General features: G+C 43.4%; 1 protein-coding gene across 1 annotated transcript in view; it reads left to right on the forward strand.

Moving 5' to 3' along the window:
* Duox (dual oxidase) overlaps nucleotides 1–17,500 on the forward strand; it is a 160,449-nt gene that overhangs the window by 4,726 nt on the left and 138,223 nt on the right. The window contains exon 2 of the mRNA XM_080274509.1: nucleotides 8,606–8,767. Coding sequence (XP_080130635.1) covers nucleotides 8,656–8,767 — 112 coding nt within the window. The 5' untranslated portion in view covers nucleotides 8,606–8,655. The remainder of the gene's footprint in view (nucleotides 1–8,605; nucleotides 8,768–17,500) is intronic.

Consider the following 17,500-nt stretch of genomic DNA (forward strand, 5'->3'; position numbering starts at 1 on the left):
CTTCCTCCTCTCTTCCTCTGTCATTCCGTCTTCCTGTCTTTCTCTGTCTTCCTCCTGTCTTCCTCCATTTTGTTGTTGACTTTCTTTTTTTTTCTTTTTTGGGGAAGGGAGGTTTTGTGGACGCTGTCTCTCTCTCTCCATACTAGTGAGACAGCGTTAGCACTTATTCAGTATGGACGGTGGGCATTAGCGCTAAATTGGTGACATATGAAAGTGTGCAAACTTGGAGGATATTTTTGAGAGAGAGAGAGAGAGAGAGTCCATACCTGTAGATTGACTATTAATGTGACTAATTAACCTGTAGATTGACTATTAACGTGACTAATTTACCTGTAGATTGACTATTAACGTGACTAATATACCTGTAGATTGACTAATAACGTGACTAATTAACCTGTAGATTGACTAATAATGTGACTAATTAACCTGTAGATTGACTATGAACGTGACTAATATACCTGTAGATTGACTATGAACGTGACTAATTAACCTGTAGATTGACTAATAACGTGACTAATTAACCTGTAGATTGACTAATAACGTGACTAATTAACCTGTAGATTGACTAATAACGTGACTAACCTGTAGATTGACTAATGACGTGACTAATTAACCTGTAGATTGACTAATAACGTGACTAATTAACCTGTAGATTGACTAATAACGTGACTAATTAACCTGTAGATTGACTAATAACGTGACTAATTAACCTGTAGATTGACTAATAACGTGACTAATTAACCTGTAGATTGACTATTTCGACGGAAGTTAGTACCTGGAAATTTTGGAAGGCGTTAAGAATTATTTTGGTGCACCTGGAGAGTGAGAAGACAGGTGTTAAAATTATCGCCAAATTGGAAGGTTAAATATATTGCTTGGATTTTTATTTCTCATTTTGACACTAAGGTATTGTATGAGACAGGTGTTACTTGGGTTACTCTGTGTGTTACTTAATTGAATTTGTTGTTACTGGATGCTGTTAGGTATTGTTATTATTATTTATTTATGTTATTATTATTGTTATTATTATTATGGTTGTTATTGTTATGATTATTATTATTATTGTTATTATTATTAATATTATTATTATTATTATTATTATTGTTATTATTATTATTGTTAGCAGCAGTAGTAGTGGTGGTGGTGGCTGTGGTGGTAGTAGTAGTAGTAGTAGTAGTAGTAAACTATGATTATTATTATTATAAACTCAAAGTGATTCCATCCTGCTTACCAGAGACCCCACGTCCTTAATATATGGAGAAAAAAAAAAATCACCTTTTATAAGAAATTATAGGTATAAAGTTTTTGGACCAGATAATGAAAGTAATGGAGAGAGTTCTAGAAGGTATGGTAAGAGAAAGAGTGAATATTGATGAGATGCAGTTTGGGTTTAGGCCAGGCAGAGGGACCACTGATGCCATATTGTTCGACAGATTCAGAAAAATATATATAGGAAAGAAAAGGGATCTGTGCTTTATTTTTGTTGATTTGGAGAAGGCCTTTGACAGAGTGCCTAGAGAGGTGACGAAGTGGGCAATGGAATAGCTTGGGATGGAGGAGTGGCTGGTTAGGGTGGTTATGGCTATGTATGTGGATGCTCGCTCCCAGGTAAAGGTGAATGGAGATTTGAGCGATGAGTTTTCCGTGAATGTTGGTGTGCCTCTTACTGTTTATCCTGGTGCTTGAAACCCTCTCATGTGCCCTCAGAAATGGACGCCGATGGGAGATGTAAGCTGATGATTTGGTGTTGAGGGCGGAAAGGGAGGGTGGCGGAGGAAAGATTTAGGAAGTGGAGAGAGATGGAATGGGGCACAAGGGCTTGAGATTGTGGATAAAACAAAAGTGATATCTAAGGCTGGTGGTGGTACTGTAAAAGCAAATGGAGTGTGGCCATCTTGTTCAGTGTTTGTGAAAAGTGGGTGAATATGAGATGTAGTGGTGTTAGGGGTGGGCAGTGAAATGATGCTGGTTGTGTGTGTGTGTGTGTGTGTGCAGGGGAGAGCATGCAGTACATAACCCTGACCTACCTGCCGACCTACTCCACCTACCTACCTATCTGCCTACCTACCTACTTACCTACCTGCTACCTACTTACCTACCTGTCTTCCTACCTACCTACTTGCCTGCGTGCCTATCTACCTACCTATCTGCGTGCTACCTACCTACCTATCTGCGTGCCTACCTAACCATCTACCTGCCTATCTTCCCAACCATCTACCTGCCTGTCTTCCTAACCATCTACCTGCCTATCTTCCTAACCATCTACCTGCCTACCTACCTAACCATCTACCTGCCTGCCTTCCTAACCGTCTACCTGCCTACCTTCCTAACCGTCTACCTGCCTACCTTCCTAACCGTCTACCTGCCTACCTTCCTAACCGTCTACCTGCCTACCTTCCTAACCGTCTACCTGCCTCCCTACCTAACCGTCTACCTGCCTCCCTACCTAACCATCTACCTACTTACCTGCCTCCCTACCTATTACCTATCTGCCCACCTACCTACCTACCTACTTACCTACCTGCCTACCTGCGTAAGTAATTAGGCCTATCTTTTGGTTACCTGCCAATTAACGCCCTTCCATTACCTTTCCACCTGTACACGCCCCCGCCTACCGTGATCAAGCCACCTGCTTACCTGCCTACTTGCCTACCTACCTACCTACTTACCTACCTACCGACCTACTTACCGACCTACTTACCGACCTACTCACCTACCTACCTGCCTGCCTACCTACCTACCTACCTGCTACCTACCTGCTACCTACCTACCTACAACCTACCTACCTACATACTTCTATCTATCTGTTTATCTCTGTCGTTATTTATTGTATCTATCTGTGTATAACTATATGTATGTGTGTATGTATGTCTGTGTATGTACTCGTATGTATGTATATCTGTCTATCTGTCTATTTATGTGTCTATCTATCTATCTGTCTATTTATCTATCTATCTGTCTATCTGTCTATCTATATATTTATCTATCTATGTGTCTGTCTATCTATCTATCTATATATGTCTATCTATCTATCTATCTATCTATCTATGTCTATCTATGTCTATCTATCTATCTATCTATCTATCTATCTGTCTATTTAACTATCTATCTGTCAGTCTCTGTCGCTATCTATCTATCTATCTATCTATTTATCTATCAGTCTAATCTATCCGTCTTTGTATGTATGTATGTGTCTGTGTACCGGTATTTAGTCCTATCTATCTATCTGTCTATCTATTAATGTTTGCCTACCCTTCCTTACCACAAAAGCACGACACAAAATACAGCTCACAAACAATCCACTATCCCCACACCACACCACACCCCACCACACCACACCACACCACACCACACCACACCACACCACACCCCACCACGCCACACCCCACCACACCACACCACACCCCACCCCATCACACCACACTACCACAACACATCCCATCAACATAAAAATCAATAAAAGAACTCCGGGAGCGACCAGTTGAAGTGGCCATAGTGCTACAGTAGCATTACAACAACAACAACACCTGTCTGTCTGTCTGTCTAACGCTATTGTATCTATTTTATATCTATCCATCCATCTATCTAAATGTCTATCTATCTACCTTCCGACTTAAATTCATCAATCTACCTTCTTCCTACCTACACACACCTGTCAGTTTGTTCATTTATCTGCCTACCTACCTACCTATCAACCTACCTACCTACCTGCCTACCTACCTACCTACCTGCCTACCTACCTACCTGCCTGCCTGCCTACCTATCGACCTACCTACCTACCTACCTGCCTACCTACCTACCTGCCTGCCTGCCTGCCTACCTACCTACCTACCTGTCTGTCTGTCTGTCTGTCTGTCTGTCTGTCTGTCTGTCTTCCCGCTTACGTACCTACCTACCTACCTACATATCTACCTACCTACCTACCTGTTTGTCTTCCCGCTTACCTACCTACCTGCCTGCCTTCCTACCTACCTACCTGTCCACCTACCTACCTGTCCACCTACCTACCTGTCCACCTACCTACCTACCATCCTACCTTCCTATCTTCCTACGTACCTACCTACCTACCTACCTACCTCCACCTAGTCACGTTTGAACTCATTAACATTGTACAAGTGTAATCTACCTTTAGCTTACCTGTATTTATCTATCTATCTATCTATCTATCAGCTTACCCTACCTGCTAATCCATCAACCTTTCTTTGCATATATCTATCTGTCTATCCATCTATCTATCTATTGACCTAACTTGCCTATTCCGACTACCATCCTCTCGTTACATCTATCTGTCTATCTGTCTACCTATGTATCTATCTATCAGCCTATTTATCTATCTGTCTATCTATCCAGCTTAAGTAATCAACCCACCTACAATGCCTACCTGTCCCAATAGATCCATTTTTCATCTGTTTATCTATCAGCCTATCTAATCTATCTATCTATCTACCTATCTGTCTGTCAGTCTATCTATTTATCTATCTATGTCTATCCATCTGTCTCACCTTGTCACGTCTAAGCCTACCTCTCATCGGACACACTCACCTGTTTCCCAGCCTATCTATCTATCTATCTATCTATCTATCTGTCTACCTGAGCCTAACCTAATTAAGACTATTGAGGTGTGATCACGGACTGAATCTTGAATTAAGTTTTTTTCCTTCTGTTTTATTGTGTTTTATTGTTTTATTTTATTGTCTGGCCTGGGGGTGACGGATGGTGTGTGTGTGTGTGTGTGTGTGTGTGTGTGTGTGTGGGAATGCGTTGATGATGTGTTTGGGAGAGGATGTGTGTGTGTGTGTGTGTGTGTGTGTGTGTGTGTGTGTGTGTGAATGCGTTGATGGTGTGTTTGGGAAAGGATGTGTGTGTGTGTGTGTGTGTGTGTGTGTGTGTGAATGCGTTGATAATGTGTTTGGGAGAGGATTGTGTGTGTGTGTGTGTGTGTGTACCGGGGCCTTGAGCGTGTAGTCCAAAGCACCGTCGGCCTTGAGTGTGCCTTTGTGTGTGTGTGTGTGTGTGTGTGTGTGTGTGTACGTTTTATATTCATGGTACTTGAGAGAGAGAGAGAGGGGGGGGCAATTATTTATCTTAAAGCAATTATTCTCTCCACTTACCATAACACACACACACACACACACACACACACACACACACACACACACACACACACACACACACACACACACACACACACACACACACCGTCTCGTCCTTCACCTCTGATGCCTGGCTCACCTTTCTTTAATTTTTCATTTATATTTTTCGTTCTTTTTTCCTGCCTTTCCTGTCGCTGTCTTCCTTGTGGGCTGCCTTCCTTCGCCTTTTATGCTCATTTACTTGCTTGCTTCCTTGCTTCCTTCCTTCCTTCCTTCCTTCCTTCCTTCTTTCCTTCCTTCCTTCCTTCATTCATCCTACCATTCGTCCTTGCCTTCCTTCCTTCCTTACCTTCGTTCCTTAATCCTTCCTTCCTTCCTTCCATCCATCCATCCATCCATCTATCCTTCCTTCCTTCCCTCTCAACCTCACTAGCTCGCTAACTTCCTTATGCTCGTCTTCCCTTATTTCCTGTTTTACTTTCCCCTTCCGCCTCTCTCTCTCTCTCTCTCTCTCTCCTTCCAAAATTTATTCCGCCTTTCCCATTGCCTCATAGTTTTTTCTTTGTCATTTTCTTCCTTTTTGTGTTTCCTTCATTCCTCTTGTCTTCCTCTGTTGTCTTCATTCTTTGTTTTTCATTTCTGTCGTCTCATTTTCTTTCATTTTATTTATTGATTTCTGTTTCAATTTATTCTTCTTCTTCTTTCCCTTTTCATTCCGTTTTTACTCTAGTCCTTCTTTCCGTCACTTTCCTTCCTACTTCGTTCCTTCCGCCCTTCCTTTTTCCTCCCTCCCTCCCTCCTTCCTTCTTCCGTCTTCTCCATCCTTCCTTCTTCTCCATCCTTCCTTCGTTCATTCATTTCTTTCCTTCCTTCCATCTTTCCTGTTTTCCTTCCTTCCTTCCCTATCTCCTTCCCTTTGTTCCTCTCACTCCCTCTCACTTTTTTCCTTCCTTCCTTCCCTATCTCCTTCCCTTTGTTCCTCTCACTCCCTCTCACTTTTTTCCTTCCTTCCTTCCTTCCCTCCCTCCCTCCCTCCCTCCCTCCCTCCCTCCCTCCCTCCTTCCTTCCTTCCTCCTTCCTTCCTTCCTCCTTCCTTCCTTCCTCCTTCCTTCTTCCTTCCTTCCTTCCTTCCTTCCTCCCTTCCTCCCTCCCTCCCTCCTTCCTTCTCTCCTTCCTTCCTTCCTTCCTTCCTTCCTTCCTCCTTTCTTCTTCCTTCCTTCCTCCCTCACTCCCTCCCTCCCTCCTTCCTTCCCTCCTTCCATCCTTCCTTCCTTCTCTCCTTCCATCCTTCTCTCCTTCCTTCCTTCCTTCCTTCCTTCCTTCCTCCCTCCCTCCCTCCCTCCCTCCCTCCCTCCTTCTTACTGTCTTTGTACTATATTTTTCTCCTTGCTTTTTATTTCCTGCGTTTCGTAATCAGGTGAGTGGATGGTCATTGTCTACCTTTGTGTGTGTGTGTGTGTGTGTGTGTGTGTGTGTGTGTGTGATCTGAAATTTATGTAGTTTGTATTTTCTCTCTCTCTCTCTCTCTCTCTCTCTCTCTCTCACACACACACACACACACACACACACACACACACACACACACACACACACACACACACACACACACACATCCTCCCGTTCTGCTCATTTTGTATCCTGTATTTTGTTGTGGAGGCGATTTGTTTGTGGCCACCCCGTATGGTATTAAGGCGTCTGGCAATAGTTAGATTTTGTTGTTTTTGTTGTTGTAGGAAATTGTTTAAGTCCAAGGGTTGGTGGGGTTTATTTCACACTTAATGCTACTCAGGGGAGGGGAGGCTGGTCACCCTTCCTTTAAAATGTCCAGGATTGAACAGCCTAGCCCTGGACCCTTACGCTACTGAGTGGGGTAGAGGAACTGGGTAACACAGATAGATAGATAGGTAGAGATTTACGATAGACCGATAGATAGCTAAAGATAAATAGATAGATAGACAGATAGGTGACAGCTATAGATAGATAGATAGACAGATAGATAGATAGACAGATAGATAGAGAACAGCTAAAGATAAATATATAGATAGATGATTGATAGATAGATAGACGATAGACAGATAGGTAGAGGACAGCTAAAGATAGATAGATAGACAGACAGACATGAGAGCTAAAGATAGATAGATAGATAGACGATAGACAAAAGACAGCTAAAGATAGATAGATAGATAGACGATAGACAGAGGACAGCTAAAGATAGATATAGATAGACGATAGACAGATGGATAGATGACAGCTAAAAATAGATAGTTATAGATACTCGTAGATAGATAGATTTTTTTTCATCTATCTTGCTGCTTTGTCTATTCTTTAGATAGTTATAGATACTCGTAGATAGATAGATATTTTTTTCATCTATCTTGCTGCTTTGTCTATTCTTTACTTAAAAATCTATGTCTGATAACTATACTTGCTGTGGATAGAAGGGTTTTATGTGGGTTAGCAGACTCCCCTCAACCCCCTCCCTATCCCCCGAAAGACGGATGGTGGACTGCAGGAAGAGGGGTAACTTAGCACTACTACTACTACTACTACTACTACTACTACTGCTATTGCTGCTACTACTACTACTACTACTACTACTACTACTATTGCTGCTACTACTACTACTACTACTACTACTACTATTGCTGCTACTACTACTACTACTACTATTGCTGCTACTACTACTACTACTACTATTGCTGCTACTACTACTACTTCTACTGCTACCACTACTACTACTACTACTACAACTACTACTACAACTATTGAAGAGGGTTTAATGTAGTTTCCTTAATACTGTGAAAGAAAAAAGCATCTCCTGTGAATAATAGTCAAAGTGAAATATAAACCAAGATAATAATAATAATAATAATAATAATAATAATGATCTGACAGTAAACCGACAGTGCACAGAGGCAGTAGAGATCCAACAAAGTCAATATATTCATGGATAAAGTATTTGAATTTAGATAAGAAAATAAAATATCCACTTTGCAAGATATTGTACGACCGCATCTGGAGTATGGCACCCAGTTTTGGTCCGAATTATAAATGGATATGGGGGAGTACACCCTGTTCACTTTCAGTGGGTGTAAAATTGCCATCTCTTGAACTTGAATGGTCAGGTATAACAAGAGATGAGGAGTAGACTATGGTGCTAGTCACGAGGAAGTGCTATGACGATGCAGGGCCATAGTATTTGAAAGAGAGAGAGAGAGAGAGAGAGACCTAAACTATACACTGACCATTCATCATGTTCATTTAAAATTTCATTAATTTTTTTTCTGCGGCTAATAGTTGGTAGTCGTTCTTATTTTTTCCTGACGGGTTTGGGGTGGAGGTGGGCGTGGAGAAGGAACCTTTCTTTGCCGTCCTTTTTTCTCATTAAGACACCTTTATGAGAAACTGATTATAAATGAGCGGTATATATGATGATAGTTTTTGCTTCTCTGTCTGTCTGTCTCTCTTTCTCATTTATCCCAACTAACTCGCTCACTTTCTCTCCCTTGCAGAATCGGTGCTCACTCGCAAAACCCCCGCCAGCTACGCAGACGGGGTGTACATGATGGCGGGACAAGACCGGCCCTCCTCCCGTACCCTCTCTCAGGTGCTAATGAAGGGAAGAGACGGCCAGCCCTCCGTCAGGAACCGGACTGCTATGCTTGCCTTCTTTGGTGAGTAATGAGGTTATTATTATTATTATTATTATTATTATCTTTACTGCTACTACTGATATGATTATTATTATTATTATTATTATTACTGCTGCTGCTATTCATCTTATTTTTTTTAACTTTTGTATCTTCATAGGACACTCTCTCTCTCTCTCTCTCTCTCTCTCTCTCTCTCCTTTCCAAACACTATTTTTACGCGCTTCTCCTTTATTGATTTACTTGTCGCTCAAGAAATGGGTTTATATTCCTTGGGGTACACACCATCCTCTGTACCACACGAGATGTCTTTACTTCCAGGGAATGTTGTCTTTTTCTTTCCAGCATCCATTTTCTTTATTTCCAGCACCTGTTGTCAATTTCCAGCACCTGTTGTCTATTTCCAGCACCTGTTGTCAATTTCCAGCATATTGTCTTTATTTCTAGATTTTCCAGCCTGTGTTGTCTTTATTTACGGCTCAGGTTGTCTTTATTTCCAGCCCTATTTTTTTTTGCTTTCCCTTTCTATTTTTCTTTTCTTTTTTAACCCCCTCCCTCCCTACCCCCACACCCCCACGTTCACCCCCTTCACTACACTGTTCTTCCACTACAAATAATATTTCTTAGCTTCACCATAGGCACTTGGGGGCGTCTTCCTTCCAACGTGACCTGTTACAACATCCACTCCACCTCTTTCTTGGTCTTCGTCTCCTGTTTCTTCTCCACCTCCAGCTCCTCCCCTTCCTCCTGCTCCTCCTCCCTCCTTCCTCTCCTCCTTCCTTCCTCTTCCTCCCTGTTCTCCTTCACTCCACCCACTACTCCATGCCATCACACCCACTCACCGTTCTAGCGTAGGTCAGTACATCAATCACTTTTTCCATTGACCTCATTTCTCCTCCTCCTTCTCCTCCTTTTCCTTCTCCTCCTCCTCCTCCTCCTCCTCCTCCTTCTCCTCCTCCTTCTCCTTCCTCTTCCTCCCCCTCTTCCTTCCTCTTTCTCCCCCTCTTCCTTCTCTTTCTCCTCCTCATTGTATATTTCTCAACTTACTGATCTTCCTCCCACCCAGTCTTTTAATCCCACACAAGTAACTTCATATTTCATCAAAGTACAAGTGCCGACATGGACTCCTTCATGAGGTGGCACTGATATAACCGGGCGGCTCTACTGCCTGGATGTACAAGCGTCTCTCAGCTGCTTCCCTATCCCCCGAAAGGTGGATGGTGGACCGCTGGAGGGGGGCAAGTTATACCTACAGTCCACGAGGTTCAGATTTCAGATATGCCTGGGGTAACACTACTACTACTACTACTACTACAATTAATAATAATAATAATAATAATAATAATAATTAGTTTCTCAGCTTTTCTCCGAACTGCATTACTCCCTTTACTGTAGGTAGTTTCTCTCTCTCTCTCTCTCTCTCAGTACGTCTAATCCCACATCATATACATTCTTTTTTCATTCCATTCACTCCTTCATGCCTTCCCATGCTGTTCATTCCCATATCAGGAGCGAGATAAGGCCTGGCCACTGATGTATCTTTAATCACACACACACACACACACACACACACACACACACACACACACACACACACACACACACACACACACTTACTTACGACAATGACGCTGTCTTAAAAATATCTGAATCCCAAAAATAAGTAATACACAGAACCTAGATTTTCACACAAACCTTTCATAGAGTTATCCAAATGAGCACTAGAACTATCCCTCCCCCTCCTAAACTACCCCCAGTGACAATTAGAGGTCAAACCGGCTCGTTAATTGGCGCTTACCACAGTCGTTAGGCCGCAGATGTGGAGCAGAAGGGCATATGTGGAAGGTAAAAAATGGGGTGAGGTTTTAGAAAGGTGTGTGTGTGTGTGTGTGTGTGTGTGTGTGTGTGTGTGTGTGAGAGAGAGAGAGAGAGAGAGAGAGAGAGAGAGAGAGAGAGAGAGAGTAGTAGTAGGCAGGTAGGTAGGTAAATGTATAGGTACGTTAGGAAGTGTAGGTAGACATATAAATAGATAGATAGATGGTAAGTTGGTAGGTAGGTAGGAAGAGAGAGAGAGAGAGAGAGAGGGTAGTAGGTAGGTAGGTAGATAGGTAGGTATGCTGGTAAATAGGTAGGGTTATAGGTAGGTAGATAGGTACGTAGGTAGGGAGAGAAAAGGGTTAGGAGGTAGGTAGTTAAGTGGGTAGGTAGGCAGGTAAGTAGATAGGTAGGTAGGTAAATGAGGTGAGGGTCTAGAAAGGGTGGTGTGGATGGGTGTGGTTGGACGGAGTAGTAGTTTTTTCCAATCTACTGACCTCCATCCGGTTCCTCTCAAATTGCTCTCTTCTACTTACTCTTTTCACTCTATCTTGGCCTTCCCTCTCTCCATCTTGCTAGTCACGAAGAAGTGCTGTGGAGTGGATGTGGAGTTGTGGTACTGCCTTTCCATCTTGAGTGCCTGGTTGTAGCGGTAAGATAGCACTGGTTTATGATGCTAGTGACGAAGAAGTGCCGTGGAGTGGATGTGGAGTCGTAGTATTGTCTTTTTCTGCCACTGAGCTACGTGAAATAAGCTGCAAAAGGACGAAAGTGTTGTGTGTGTGTGTGTGTGTGTGTGTGTGTGTGTGTGTGTGTGTGTGTGTGTGAGAGAGAGAGAGAGAGAGAGAGTCAACATTTCGTAACCCTCCCATTCAGAGATGATCACCTCGCTTCTCGCCTTGCCACACCCCCTGGCCCCCTTCTCTCTCTCTCTCTCTCTCTCTCTCTCACTCACTTTTCCCATATTGTCTCCTCTTTTTCTCCTCTCATCTCTTCTCCCTCCCTTCCTTTCTAATGTACCTTCCTTCCTTCCTTCTTTTCTTCCTTCCTTCCGTCCTATCTTCCCTCCCTCCTTCTTACCTTCCCTCCTTCCTTCCTCATACTTTTTTTCCCTCCCTCCCTCCCTCCCTCCTTCCTCGTCTTTTCTGCCTTCTTCTTCCTTCCTTTCCTTTCTCGTCTCATTCCTCTTTCCTCTTCTCATTCCCTGTCTTTCCTTCCTTTTTCTTGTACCCTCGTGCCTGTCTTTTTCTTCCCCCTTCCTTCCCTCTCCTTCCCTTTCCCTCCTCTCCTTCCCTCCCTCTTCCCTTGCTCTTCCCTCCCTCTTCCCTTGCTCTTTCCTCCCTCTTCCCTTGCTCTTCCCTCCCTCTTCCCTTGCTCTTCCCTCCCTCTTCCCTCTCCTTTCTGACCTTTTTTTCTCTCTCCCATCCCTCCTCCTCTCCTCTCCCCTCCCTTCCCTTCCCTTCCCTTCATATGCTCAAGTCATTTTTATTTTTATTTATTTTTGTCTTATCAGGATTCAACACACAATTTTTTTATTTCTAACAGCAAAAAAAGAAAGAGAAAGAAAAAAAAGATAGGTTCAGAAGATCAACATGTGTTCTTGCTACTGCTCTCTCCCTCTCTCTCTCTCTCTCTCTCTATCCATATATCTACCTAATTTTTATCGTTTTATTTCTCTCTCTCTGTCTCTGTCTCTCTCTCTCTCTCTCTCTCTCTCTCTCTCTCTAATACTAAGGGTACAGTGACACAGCAAAATTTCCTGAATAAATGAATAGGAATTAGTATGAGCAGTTGCCCATTGTCCACCATTATTATTATTATTATTATTATTATTAGTTGTAGGTGGAGACACGCACCGTCCACTCACTTCATGTAGCGCTGGGTTGGATGTCTGCCCTTTCCTCTCGTCCTTCCATCCTCTTCTGTCTCTCCTTCATTCTTCCCTCGCCCTGCTGCCTACGGGTGACTACACTCCCTTTTCTGCCTTTTTTTCCCTTCATTCGTTCCTCCTCCTGTGGGTGACTCTACACTGAGTGACAAGCCAAATGGTTTCCTGTACACCGGGAAACCATTTACTACGCTGGGTGGTAACCATATAACCAAATTGTGGCCCCTGGTGGTTTAGTGGGTAATTAAGGCGCTCCAATCGGATTAAGCCGGTGAAGGTTTATATCCAAGGGATGGTTGGGGTTTATTGCTCACGTAATGCCACTCAGGGATGAGTGAGGCTGGTCACTCTCATCTTAAATGCCAGGACCAACTGCCTAGCCCCGGGCTCCTACGCTCCTCATGGGGCAACATAGGATTGGATGATGGATGGATGGATGGATTATTATTATTATTATTATTATTATTATTATTATTATTATTATTATTATTGATACCCCTGGGAATATTGTCCTGGAATCTTGTATCATCATCATCATCATCATCATCATCATCATCATCATCAAAGTATTTACCTCAACCTTATTAGCCGTCTCATGACCTGACCAACTCTAGCACTGTATTCCAGCTCACGAGGACTTTATTACTGAGACTCCTAACCCCTTTAATGGTAGGAAGAACTCTGCCATTCTTTATATGAGTTTATTTCACGTAGCTCAGTGGTAGAATTGACTATACTGTGATGCCTCCTTCGTTATCATGGCACTTCTTCGTATATGAATGAGAGAGAGAGAGAGAGAGAGAGAGAGAGAGAGAGAGAGAGAGAGAGAGAGAGAGAGAGAGAGAGAGAGAGAGAGAGAGAGAGCTGATGGAGTGAAAATACTGATATAATATGGAATGTGGTGTAATATATATATATTTTTTTTAATCCAGAAGAAACCTTTTATTTTCGTTCAGATCAGGTTAGTAAAAAAAATGAACATAGTGAACAGAATAACCTGGTGAATTAGTGATAGATAGATGGGTAGATAGATGGAAGGATGGATAGATAGATGAATGGATGGATGGATGGGTAGATAGTGATGATAACAGTATGAGTGACTTATAGTTAGAGTGATATTCCGAGGCGTTATGAGGAACACACTGAGGTGGTTTGGTCATGTGGAGAGGATGGAGGGTGAAAGACTGACGAAGAGAGTGTATGTGAGTGAGGTGGAGGGGGGAAGAGGGAGGGGGAGGCCGAGGATGGGATGGAGGGATGGGGTGGAGAGGTATATGAGAGAGGGGGGTGTGAGTTGGGAGCAGGGCAGTGAAATGGCGGGGGACAGGGCGACTTGGAGGCGATTTGTTTGTGGCCACCCCGAGCGGGATTGGGGCGTCTGGCAATAGATAGATAGATAGATATTCCGAGGAGCACTGATAGATAGATAGATAGGGAGAGAGGTGGTAACAGAGTGATTGTTATATTTTGAGTGATATTCCAAGCAGCATAGATAGATAGATAGATCGATAGATAGATAGGTGGATAGATAGATAGATAGATGGATAGATAGATAGTTGGTAACAGTAAAAAAGCAATTGAGTTACAAATATAATTACATTTTGAGTATTCCAAGTAGATACATAGGTAGATAGATGGAGAGATAGATATAGATGGAAAGATAGATAAATGGAGAGATAGATAGGACAGGTAGATAGCTGTATATATAGATAGATAGATAGGTAGATAGATAGATAGATAGATAGATAGATAGACAGATACAGATAGATAGATGAATAGGTATAGCTAGGTGGATATATAGATGAATAGATATAGATAGATAGATAGATATAGATGGATAGATAAATGGATGGATTGATAGATAGACAGATAGATATGGTAACAGTAAGAGTAATGAAGAAAAGTTACCATAAATACCTTGACATTTTGAGTGGTATTCCGTGACGTCATAAGCTTCGTAGCAAATTCTAGGTAGCGATTTATGAAGCCCGGTGCATCTTAGTATTATCATATTATTTATTTAGTACGTAACAAGGATTGCATAAGAAATAAAGGGGATGGTGAGGGGTTAGGTGTAGGATAAGTAGCAGACGAAGAGGTGTTACGAATGAGGTCAGCAGGCGATCTGAAGCGGATGAGGAGACTGGGTCAAATAGATGCATTCATTGTATCTATCTGTCCTTCCATCTATCTATCTATCTATCCATCCATCCATCCATCTCAGTCTGTCTATACCTATCTTTCTATCTATCTATCTACCTGTCTGTCTATCTAAAACCAGAAGCTTTAATATCGGAGGGGGTGGCCATAAACAAACCGCCTCCACGTACCACCCCGTCCATCACCATCAGGCTACACCCTCATCCAACCCACACCACCTCTCTCTCTCTCTCTCTCTCTCTCTCTCTCTCTCCCTCTCTCTCTCAGTGGTCAAATAATTCTTTGGTATGTGAGAATGAAGAATAAGTTGCTAGATAGATAAATAGATAGATAGAGAGAGGGGGAGAGAGGGAGAGAGAGAGAGAGAGAGAGAGAGAGAGAGAATCATAAGAAGGTGCAATTTTCTCAACATCTACACACAGGCTCCTTAACCCACAACCAAATGAATAAAATCTAGAATAAGAGAGCTAGAGCTGAGCCGACCGTGAGGGGGGTAGAGATAAGAGGTAGTGCTAGAATTAGGGTAGGTTAGATCGATGTGGGATAGGGTAGGGCCAGGTAGATAGATAGATAGATAAATAGATAGATAGATAGATAGAGAGAGAGAGAGAGAGAGAGAGAAAATGTGTGTGTGTGTGTGTGTGTGTGTGTGTGTGTGTGTGTGTGAATTGATGAAGAGCAAGGTTGAGGTGGAGAGATATATGAATGAAGGGGGTGTGAGCCGGAGGATGAGCAGCCAGATGACAGGGGACTGGGTGACGTGGAGGCGATTTGTTTGTGGTCACCTTTTACGGGATTAAGGCGTCTGGCTTTAGATAGATGGATAGATAGATAAACAGATAGATAGGTAGGTTGGTAGATAGGTAAGTAGGTAGGTAGATAGATAGATAGATAGATAGAATTAATTAACCTCTAAGACTCACTTTTGGCGGTTAAAGAAGCTCCCTAACACCTCTTCCTTAGCGATTTATTTTTGGATATGGCTGGCTAATATCCTTTTGTACATTATTTATGCAGAGTAATGGCGAGATTAGAATATTTTACGTAACACAGGGGAGGACAGTAAAGTGTAATAAAATAAATCGCTTAGGAAGAGGTGTTAGGGAGCTTCCTTCTGAGTGTATGTTATATTCTCTCCACCTTCAGGCTATTTTTTTGTGGTGCTAGTCACGAAGAAGTGCTGTGGAAAGGATGTAGAGCCGTAGCACTTTTTTTTTACTCTAACTTGGCCTAAAATTGCCATCTCTCCATCTTTCCTTTGCTGTAGCAAGAGCGGTAGAATATGCTGCTAGTCACGAAGAAGTGCTGTGGAAAGGAGGCAGAGCCCACTGGTATAGGAGTAGGCTAGAGCAGTGGTATGGCAGTAGGAAAGTGGGTATATCTCAGGCTGAATATACCAGCTTAGGAAATACCATCCCTTAAATATACCAGGCCTTAATATATCCCTTGCTATATTCCCTGGTATATTGGAGTATACTAGAGGTGGTATTGCATTGGGAAGCTTATATGCTATCTAAAGTATACCAGGATCTCCTAGTATATCCCCCTGGTATATCGGAGTATACTAGAGGTGGTGCAGCGTTAGAAAGTGGGGTATAGGAGGGTAGGTGTGGTTGTTTATGATAGGTTACACCCCCACCCCACCCCACCCCACCCCACCCCACCCCCAACTCCCCACCCACTCCCACCCCCACCCCACCCCCAAATCCCTACCCACTCCCACCCCCACCCACTCCCACCCCCACCCCCACCCCCACTCCACAACACCCCACTCCATGCCAGAAGTCAAGGCTACGGTGAACACTGGCGAGAACAAGTGTTGAACAGGTGAACACTGGCGAGAACAGGTGTTGAACAGGTGAACACTGGCGAGAACATGTGTTGAACAGGTGAACACTGGCGAGAACATGTGTTGAACAGGTGAACACTGGCGAGAACAGGTGTTGAACAGGTGAACACTGGCGAGAACAGGTGTTGAACAGGTGAACACTGGCGAGAACAGGTGTTGAACAGGTGAACACTGGCGAGAACAGGTGTTGAACAGGTGAACACTGGCGAGAGCAGGTTGAACAGGTGAACACTGGCGAGAACAGGTGTTGAACAGGTGAACACTGGCGAGAACAGGTGTTGAACAAGTGAACACTGGCGAGAACAGGTGTTGAACAGGTGAACACTGGCGAGAACGGGTGTCGAAAAGGTGAACACTGGCGAGAACAGATAGAACAGGTGAACACTGGCGAGAACAGGTGTTGAACAGGTGAACACTAACGAGAACAGATTGAACAGGTGAACACTAACGAGAACAGGTGTTGAACAGGTGAACACTGGCAAGAACAGGTGAACACTGGCAAGAACAGGTGCTGAACAGGTGAACACTGGGTTGAACAGGTGAACATTGGCGAGAAGAGGTGTTGAACAGGTGAACACTGGCAAGAACAGGTGAACAGGTGAACACTGGGTTGAACAGGTGAACATTGGCGAGAACAGGTGTTGAACAGGTGAACACTGGCAAGAACAGGTTCTGAACAGGTGAACACTGGCAAGAACAGGTGCTGAACAGGTGAACACTGGGTTGAACAGGTGAACACTGGGAAGGCGGTGGCTGAATCGGTAGACAGGCGGCTTGCAGTCCTAATGGACCCAGGATCGAATCTCGGCTGGGGCAGGGAACAGTTTAAGGATTTGAATTTGCTAAAAGCAGACTTGCCTGATCTACCAGATGACCCGCCGACATGTAAAAATACCCCCGCTAATACCAACATACCAGTCCTGTATGAAACAGCCCTAGCATGTATTCAATATGGATGGTGGGTGTTAGCGCCGAAGTGGTGACATGAGGAGGTGTAGGAGGACTACTGGGCCTCGGGATAGGTCACTGCCTCCGAGAAATAGGC

Source organism: Coenobita brevimanus, chromosome 57, assembly GCF_032717465.1.
Source record: "Coenobita brevimanus isolate Jiangsu-jjx chromosome 57, ASM3271746v2, whole genome shotgun sequence".
Classification (NCBI taxonomy): domain Eukaryota; kingdom Metazoa; phylum Arthropoda; class Malacostraca; order Decapoda; family Coenobitidae; genus Coenobita; species Coenobita brevimanus.